The 10,105-nt window shown below is 34.3% G+C and overlaps 1 protein-coding gene and 1 pseudogene across 7 annotated transcripts in view; one reads left to right on the top strand and one right to left on the bottom strand.

Annotated features, from left to right (window-relative positions):
• The window catches only part of prom1b (prominin 1 b), a 35,253-nt gene extending 31,723 nt beyond the window's left edge, over positions 1-3,530 (top strand). For 3 of the 7 annotated variants that reach the window (XM_016464917.1, XM_016464916.1, XM_016464915.1), the window contains 5 exons: positions 237-352; positions 825-896; positions 1,528-1,660; positions 2,196-2,231; positions 2,345-3,530. In XM_016464917.1, coding sequence (XP_016320403.1) covers positions 237-352; positions 825-896; positions 1,528-1,597 — 258 coding nt within the window. In that variant the 3' untranslated portion in view covers positions 1,598-1,660; positions 2,196-2,231; positions 2,345-3,530. Of the gene's footprint in view, positions 1-236; positions 760-824; positions 897-1,527; positions 1,661-2,195; positions 2,232-2,344 lie in introns of those variants that run through there. The other 4 variants (XM_016464918.1, XM_016464919.1, XM_016464920.1 and 1 more) reach the window with 4 other exon arrangements.
• Positions 3,531-4,125: 595 nt separating this feature from the next.
• Positions 4,126-9,923, bottom strand: LOC107671912 (zinc finger MYND domain-containing protein 10-like; annotated as a pseudogene).
• Between the last annotated feature and the right edge of the window lie 182 nt (positions 9,924-10,105).

Genomic DNA, 10,105 nt, shown 5'->3' with positions numbered 1-10,105 from the left:
ACACACACACACACACACACACACACACACACAAACAGAACAAGATTGGCAGTGTTCACATTCAGTGTTCACAGTGCGTATGCTTGTGTGAACTGAAACCATGAATTTACAGAATATACTCCAAAGGCAAACACACTCACTTTTCACACCAAAAATGTCATACAGTATGTGTGTTCGTATATGCCTGTGTAATTTCAAGAAAATTATTTATATGAGCTGTTTATTGTGCGTTTTAGAACACATTCTGGTTTGGTCTGGGAGGATGCTGTTTGTTACTCATTCCCAGCATCATCATGTCGGTAAAACTCGGCAAATTCTACCGCAGGATGGACACTGAAGACGTGTATGATGAGTGAGTGCATACATACTTGCTGAATTTAGACTGAATCACCACGAGACTGCACTACCTGTCATATGTGAAGTGAAATATGGCAGCTTTTCTAAAAGACATCACATTCAGAACTGCAGCTAAACTGAAAACCTTTTCATTTTTAAGATTCAAGGAGGACTTTCATTCCACATGTTTGAAACAACCTTGTTTCCTTCTTTTAAGAATCATCTTAAGTCTCTTAGAACCTCAAGTTCCACTCTTATTTTCCATATTCTCCAGTTGTTCACATTCTGATAACAAACCACTTGTATTTTTTTCATCTTTTCATCTGCATCTTTAATTTTTAACTTACCATTGCGCATTGAAATGTTTAAATACCTTAATCTTTATACTTTTTTTTTACTGAAATCTTGTCACTCTACTTACTGTAAATCATACATCTCATGCTCATTTTATAAGCAACTAATGTTTACATTCACTGTTTCATTTACAGTAGTATGGATGTTGTTGTAAGTGGTTATCATAATGAGTCTTTATATGGCATAAACAACCCCGTGATGAGCAGGTAGAGTTTATTCCACCTCTTCATCTCTGCATGATAAAATCAGTATTAGCTGAAGTCAATTGTGTGCATGTGCATCTATATGTACAGTATGCATGTGATATCAACATGAGCTGACTTTGGACACCAAAAATATGATTATAAGATTCTATTATTAATATATACAATATATATTTTGATAGGTTTACAAATGAACAGATATGTGTCTTTCATACTGTACATGATAATATTCTACTTTAGCATGTAAAACTCTGGTTAGGGTTTTAATGTTTTATTTACATTTTTATGTATTTAGTTTTTATTGGTCAAAGTATGAAAATAGTTGCATGAGTTTCTAAATGGGTGGACTTGTTTTGATACCCCAAAATTAATTGATCTGTTTCTATAATTCATTAACCTGTTTCTATAATTCAAATTCAATGAAACTAAATGAAATGCACGCATAGCGAATAATGTAATAGCATGATATTTTTTTCCCAGCATCCATCTCTATCCATCCCACCGCATGACAGTTTTCGGTTCTTTTTTGGAGCTAATTGAAAGATATATTTTGTTTAGATCTGTCCAAATTACACTGCCATTCCAAACTTTCAAAACTAAAACCGTTTTCACAGTTAACCTGGATTTCTTTCAGCTATCCATCCTATGACACAATGAGGTGGTATCCTCGGGCCTCAGCCCCCCCAAGACAGCCTGACTGGTGACACAAATTCACACACACAAACACACTTTCACACGGGGTATGCAACCGTATATGCATCCTACAGGTACAAAACCTTTCAATAGTTCATCTGTTCTCCTTTTATTGACCTTCTTTCTGTCTTTGCATTGATATGTCCATACGTCTCCTCTGAAAACACATTCATTCATGTCAGTGTTCATCTTGTTTTAAAATTTCTGCTTTATGTCTCAACTTTTCAACTGACATCTCAACTTGAATTTTTCTCACTTGTATTAATTCATGGTCAACCACCATTACTTTATTAAGACATTTGTTGTCCTTCTTTCCATCTTGCTACTTTTCTCTGTCACACATCAGGAATTCACCATCTTTCCATGTTCTACACAGTCCTGTGTATGTTCCTCATAGTTACTTTCAATATATGTTTCACTGAAATCATACGTGTTGTCACTGATCTTTCACATATTCTTCCGCTAACATGTAACATTGCATGACGTTCCATGTCTGCTTGATCTTTGACTAATTTATAGCTTGCTCTCCATCTTTGTATAAATAAAGTCATTGGAAATATTGTCGTTTCTGTGACATTTGAGTAAAATATTCTTCTTTTTCTTCTACAGTGGTACTGAGAACTGGAACTAAAGAGAGTTTAGCAGGTAAGACAATCACACTCTGTCACATGTTATGGTACCTCAAGATTTTAAGATTTTAATGTATTTTTTCAGTCTACATTGATTGATTGATTGACTGATTGGTGTTTTGTTTTTAGTCAGGGATTGTCATTCTTAATTAAGATTCTGAGGACGACAACCGAAGACGGAAAAAATGGAATATAATCAGTGAAAATTGAATTAATAACAGTTTATTCCAGTTTCTAACAACAATACATACTTAGACCTTAATCATACATGGTAAACAGCAATGTGTTCTTTTTATACACTTTCAAGTTTTGTATGTATTTTGTTAATATCTGTTTTATAAAATGTCCTTTAGACAATTGTGGGTACATCTAGATTTTGTATTGGTCTTTTTATCATTTGATATAAAAGGGCAAGAAAGGTCTGTGATGTCAGTCTGTGCACTGTGATATTGTCTTGTCAGTTATTGATCATGAAACCATGAAATGGTGTTTCTGAACCAAACATCTCAAGTCTGAAGGTCAAAGCAGTTTCTGAAGTATTTACAGTAGAAAGTGAAGTTCTTCATTTATCAATTTATCTTTTCAGTTCTTCTGTGAAATGTTACTTTTTTGTACATTTTGTTGTTCAATGAATGAATCAAGTATTAGTTTCAGAAAGGTCTCTTAGTAAGAGGAAATTTGATAACTACGTTGGATGCACTGGAAAAGGCTCAATGTCCTAAAAGACTGATTGATCCTCTATGTTTAAAATATCAGTACTTTTGATACAATACAATAATTACATCACTAAAAACAAATGACTATTATAGATCAATTAATTTTTTTGTGTCTTGTTCTTGTCTTTCTGTTTTCTTCTTTTGAGTGTCTTACGTATTTGATTTTCTTTTTGTGTCTACTTCAATACAAGAAACTGAAAAAAGCTTAATATGTTTAGTTTGTAATGTACTGTAATTTCTTAAAATGCAGGTATCAGTACAGCATACAGTGGTCATACAATTCCACATAGTCCTCTATTGTATAAACCAAAGGTTTTTCTCATACGCCAAAAAAGGTTGTGAATGAAATTTAAACTAAATTCCAAATCCGTTACCGATACCCACAAATCTCTCTCATGGCCTACTGTGTGCCACTGTATGCACATGTTCTTTGGCAGTTGTACAGTACAGATCCCCAGGGTCTTGTTGTCACCGATATTATGAGACTCAAAGGCACTTGTACCAAGTGTTTTGGATTTTTACAATGTTAATCCCACTGGAACTTGGAGGTTGTGTTACAATAAAAACAATCAGCTCAAAATGGTTTGTGTTTTGTAAAAGGTACAGATATATTAAATACATTTATGCCACTTTTGCATCCTTTTTTAGTGTAACAGGTTTATTTTAGTATATAGTAATATGTATTTTTAATATTTAAATATCTATATAGTTTCATTTCAGTTTAATTTTAGTTGTTTTAGTACAACAATTTAGGGCAGGCTAATGAAAATGAGCAATGTTGCATTGGCAACTAGCTGAAATAAGTTTGTTTTTCCACATATTATTTCAGTTCACCTTTAAAGTAACAGAAACGTTTGTTCGTTTTTTTTTTTTCTTTTTTCTAGTTTTGGTTAACGTTAATATCCCTAAAGATTGAAAGATCCTGTCACCATTCATTGTAACTGCATAGAAAACTGGCAATAATGTTCAAAATTTCTCCTTTTTTTTTTTTCAAAACAAAGGAAGTCATTTAAACAGATGCAATAAAGTTTTTTCAGTAAAAATCAATGTGCTTGCATCTCAAGTGTAGTTTAGTTTAGTTAATTTTCGTTCAATATTATCTTTAAAGATTACAGTGATACAGCTATTAATTCATCAACTAAAATGTGACTATTGTTAATAAATGATGTCATTTATAAGCATGTTCATAAAATCATAAATTTACAAAGAATATGTATGAAAGCTTTCTTACAGGAATGATCTTGTTACCTTCTTCAGACAAACAATATACAAACATATAACAGCTAAGGAAAGAACTGTCAGGAACAGTTTCTTGTATATTTTTGTCCTTTTCCATCAGTGTCCAGTTTCATAGTGGATGTGTTCTTATGAACTTGTGTGTCCCCCAGCATCACTCTCTCAGCCCTTTTATTTATTAGTCCTGTACTTCACCTGCTGATGTTGGGTTCCTTCTGTAGTTTTTGTATGGCCTCTGCCATGAGCTTGCATGCAGGCTTGTGCTTGGGCCAGTGTTTCACCTGACACTCTCTACAAAGAAAGTCCAGACAAATAGATTTATAAATGATAATATAATCCTGAACAAATAATGGCAAAGCCAAAATTTAAGGGGCAATTATTGTACAGTATATTACCCTTCTCTTAATCTAGTTTATAAATTAAGGAATTAGTATAGTAAAGTAACTTATTACTCAGTTAAAGTGGTCAAATCTGAAAGACTGAATCATTTTGTCAGAAAACAAACACGTGTTGTTATACCTGTTGCAATACCACTCTCCCTGACAGCGGGAGCAGCGTTTTGCACCTGTTCTTCCACAGGCTCCACACTTGGGTTTGTCTGGGATTAAATGCTCCATCACATCCAGATTATATGTTTGAGCCAACCTGATCAGAAAGGCGCAAATAAACAGTTATACAGTATATATGCATACTGTTAGACTAACATTTGATAACTGCATCTCCTCATTCCTTACGAAGGACATTTCCAGATAGACATCAAACCTCACCTGCTAGCTTGTTCTCTTAATTCACTTTCAGAGGGGTTGAAAACCTGTGTCACTTGGTATTTAGCAATGGCTTTCCACTTGTTGCTGTTCTTCGTTACAATATTATTCCATATCTCTGGTAACTAAACAAACAAGAATTTTGTTGTTGTTCCAAAATCTTAGGTTGGTAAGATTTAAAATGTTTTGAAAGTATTTTATGCTCATCAAGGCTTCATTTATGTGATCAAAAATAGAGTAAAACACCAACATTCTGAAATATTATTAGAATTTAAAATAACTGTTCTATTTTAATATCAATTTTAATATATATTAAAATGTACTTAATTCTTGTGATAGCAAAGCTGAATTTTCAGCATAATTTCTCCAGTCTTCAGTGTCACATTATTCTTCAGAAATCATCTTGATATGCTGATTTGCTGCTCAAAACATTTTTTTTATTTTTATCAATGTTGAAAACAGTTTTGCTGCGTAATATGAAAAAAAAAATGGATCACTTTTAGGATTCTTTGATTAGAAAAACCCCCCCAGCATTTATTTAAAATAAGAATCTTTTGTAATGTATTTACTGTCACTTTTGATCAGTGTAATGCATCATTGCTCATAAAAGTATCAATACATTTTTTTTAATCTTACTGACCGCAAACTTGGTTGTGTACTGTATGTGTATGCTGGAAAACCTGCTCCAAGATGAGATCTTTTTTAGGGGCTGCTGGATCTGTGACAGCAAGTTGACTGAGAAAGTGCTTGAGATCAAGTAGATTTGGTAACTGATCTATCACAACCTCTGTCAAAAACCCACGAAGCTGGATAGAAAGAATTATAATGATATGATATACATGACAGACATACTTTATAAATAGACTATATATATATATATATATATATATATATATATATATATAAGACGAGAATAATACAATCATTTAGCATGTTATAAAGCTGATTAAAAGCCTTAATTGTTTTGCGTTTCATAAAAATATAGAGTTCTGGCATGAAACTCTAGATGGCGCAGTCCGATAGGTCTAACTCAATCTGACCTAATGACATCATTATCACATGGCACAGCTGATTGGTTCTCTTCTGTATCGGTTGCCAATGAGCTCGCTGCTCAACGTTCAAATAATGACTAGTGCTTGCCGTAGCAGTTACAGCTTGCTTCAGAAACCCTCCACCTTCCCCAGCTCCACCTGTATAGATCTGCTACAAGGTGATTCGTGTATGCTATATGGGGGTTATTTCATGTATGTTATATTTGCAGCAGCAATATTTATTACATGCTCACAGCAGCATGTTGTGGATGTACTGGCAGTTGCAAGTCTCGGTACTTGCTCTGCCGCCGCAGCAGTGTAGCAGATCTATTCCGCCAAGACCAAATACATTAACATTGTCACGTACATTACCATGCCAATCCCTCCGAGAGTTGTCATGACAGAAATATTATTAAGCTGGTATTGTTGAAATATGCAGGCATGTTTTTATATTGTAATTTACTATACTACAAGAGCCCCATACTGGCTCACCCAGCGATGATATTTAAAAAAAAAATTGCCCCTTTGCAAAATCTTACCTTTAAGAGCTGTGTTTTGTTAAAGCTATTGAAATCATATTTTCTTTGGCAGTCTGGTTTGAGTAGCAGGTTCAGTAAAGCTATCCACACTTGGCCATCATGTTTACTCAACTTTAGCTGATCTTCAGGCAGGACGGTTCTCCACTTCCCCTCTGTGTATTTTTCCAGTGTTCCTACACGGGAGAAAAAGACTATGTAGTCAAAAATGTTACAGACCAATCCAACCTTAGCAACAATTGCTGTCTGCTATATTATCAATCAAGGCTTTGCTCTTTTCTAATGTAAGTCTATGGAGGTGTTTGGATAGTTTGAAGCAGACGTTTATGGAAATTCTTAAAAATATGGTAATTCCAACCTGCAACTGTGATTATGATTTTTCTGAATTAAATTCTTTAACAGTTTATGAGCACTTTTCCTGATAAATGTGCTGCTCATTGAAATGTTTGATCCACTTCTATCTGACATTGTGTATAGCTGTTCTGTAATTTGATTCTTATGCATTCTGATTGTGAAAGGTTCTTGAATGGAAAAAAATACAAATAATAAAAATATTATTAAAAATTATTAATAAAATGATTGAATATATATTCAATATATATACTGTATGCTTGAAATACAGTACAACTTGGAGACTAACCTCCGTTCCAGGGGCGATTTTCCACCAGCTGTACCAGCACACAGGGCATATTATGAGTGCACAACATCCTTGAGAGCACACTCAAACCCAAACTACATTAAAAGGAGAAATTTCAACATTCATTACTAGGCATATGTTTTAAAACTGTTTTTAAATATGTATTTTTTGTATTTATTTTATGTAAAATGTTTAAAAAAATAGTTCACCCAAAAATGAAATTTGCTAAAAAAAAATTACTCATCAAAGATGTACAGTAGATGAGTTTCATCAGAACAGATTTGGAGAAATTCAGCATTACATCACTTGTTCACTAATGGGTCCTCTGCGGTGAATGGGTGCCGATAGAATCCAAACAGCTGATAAAAACATCATAATATTCAACAAGTAATCCACACATCTCCAGTCCGGGCATTTTAACTTTAAACCATCACTTCTGGCAAAAATACAAGTCCATAATCCATATTAACTATTCCTCCAGTAAAAAAAAACAAAACGTATATTTGGACTGTTTTCACTTGTAAACGGAGCTTGATCAGTGCACATTTCTCTTCTGATTCAGATTGGACAACTTTTTCACTGCTGAAAGCAATATTATAGATAGAGAACTTGTATTTTAGCTGAAACGGTTTGAAGTTAAAAATGTCTTGTTGGATTTGTCTATTACAAATATGCAGCTTTTCACTTCACAAGACGTTAATAGACTACAGTCATGTGAATTACTTGTGGATTATTTGGACTCTCATTCTGTCGGTGGCACCCATTCACTGCAGGGGATCCAGTGGTGAGCACTTTATGTAAAGTTTCTCCAAATCTGTTCTAAAGAAGCAGCAAACTCATCTATATGTTGTATGGACAAAATATTCAGGTGGTTTTTTTTTTGTTTTTTTGGGGGGGATGAACTATTCCCTTAATATTGTCTCTTTAAATACCCAGTAGCTTAGTTACCTCTCAATGTGATCAGTGATGTAGCACAGTACTGACAGAGCCTTGATAGAGATTTCAAACTCTAACATGTCACTTTGTCTTTGCAGATCCTGCAACAAACAGTGTACAAGTTCTGGTAAATGTTATGTAAATTATGCTCATGAGAATGAGTTAGAATTATATTTGCTGTAGTGTTCTTCACCTGTACAGATGCCGTGTTTGACATCTGTGCGTGTGTAATTCGGTCCCCAGTTGGGATCTCTCCAGAGACAGAGCGTCCTGCCAGTAATGTGAGTTTGCGATGACAGTAATCCACTAAATCAAGTACACTATCACCAGCAGCCCCACTGGACTCCTGCATGTGCAACACATCAACATTTAGGCATTGCTATCATATTAGAATGTGGTCTTAGTTTTTGGGTCATCTACGTTTGTTGCAAATATTTGTTTAAATCACACTTTCAGATATATAAAAACATGTTTCTCAGTAAAGATGTGCTTGCCTTGTGGTACATAATTGTCTCCAGCAGGTTTATAATGGTAGCTTCATGATGAATCTGAAATTAGGAGAAAATGCAATGACCCAAAGAGAAAATTTATTTAAATCATAGCCTGGTAACTTGAAGCTGAGGCCACTTACCACCATGTAGAGTAGAAATGTGCTCTTTGGATTAAAGTCCTGGAGTTTGCAAATTATGGGAAACACTTTATGTTTCCAGACTTCTGTAAGTATCATTGCATGTACCAGTGTGGGTATCTGGAAGAAGTCCAACAACAGCAGCTGTCATTCATTTAAATGATTTCATCTCTGTAAGCCTTTTCACAACATGTGAGTAAGATGTGCCAGAGGGAAAGCTGATCTATGATCAAGTAATACACTACTATTCAAAAAAATATGGGGTTGGTAAAAATGTTTTATATTTTTGAAGTCTCTTGCTTATAAGGGTGTTTTTATTTGATCAAAGTGTTCAATCTGTGAAACGGGAGGCTTATTGTATCCACAGATTGAACACTTTAACTCCAAATGGTTTAAAAGTGGATTTTGATCTAAGCTGTTTTTTTGTAAATGATGTGTCCCAAGTTGATGTGTATTGGGTTGAGATTTATATAAATGTAACATATGTATCTATGTGTTTTGACAAAGTGTGTTGAAAGCGTCTGCTAAATGACTAAATGTAAATGTAAATATTTATAGTGGCTGTATGAGGATTTTGTTCTCAATATTTGTTGTTTAGTGAGACCTGATGTTTTTTTTTTTATTGATTGTTGGTTGGATCGAGATTGATTGACTGTTACCTGTGAATAATTGTCTATTTATATCTCTCCTTACCATACAAGAAATTATACCTTGACAAAGGCGTTTTGCCGAAACGTTGGTAAAATAAAGAATTATCTGCAAGTGAGTGTGCGGTTATATGTCCTCTTTACGCGACTTTGGTGTCTTCTGACCTGCACCTCATATGGTGTGCATATGCTTGTTTATTTTAAAAAAGAACAATATTTAAAATCTTTCGCAACATTATAAACGTCTATACTGACTTGCAGAATAAAAAAAAAAAATGTATTACCTTTCCAAGAGAAACAGAGGTCTTTTATGAATTCCTCCTGATTGGCACTGGCATTCAGAATAGCTTGCATATTCAGCTTCTCAATGTACTCATGTTGACGAAACCACCTTTAGAAGAAGAAAAAAACATACACGGAATGGCATCGGTAAATTTTAGATTAAACCTGTTTATCTTAGTTTACCGGTCCTTTATTAGATATTCCCGTACCTTGGGCTTCCGATATCGCGCAATGACATCTTCTCCAGACTTTGAATATAACCTTCGGCTTCTCCATGCAGAAGTACTGAATCCATCGCTTTTGAAAGCCCTCTACTGTATAATGTAAATGTTTTATGTTTTCGTCATAGACATAAGAATTGCGTTTTTAGAATTGCGTGGAAAAACAGTATGTCCAGCTATAGACAGGCTCTAAAAGCTGCCAGGGCCGAGCATATCCACAAACTCATAGAAAATAACCAAAACAATCCTAGGTTTT

This window comes from Sinocyclocheilus anshuiensis, unplaced genomic scaffold (assembly GCF_001515605.1).
Source record: "Sinocyclocheilus anshuiensis isolate Anshui unplaced genomic scaffold, SAMN03320099.WGS_v1.1 scaffold128, whole genome shotgun sequence".
Taxonomy (NCBI): Eukaryota; Metazoa; Chordata; class Actinopteri; order Cypriniformes; family Cyprinidae; genus Sinocyclocheilus; species Sinocyclocheilus anshuiensis.
Note: the sequence above shows the minus strand (reverse complement) of the source record. Positions and strands in the feature narration are given on the sequence as shown.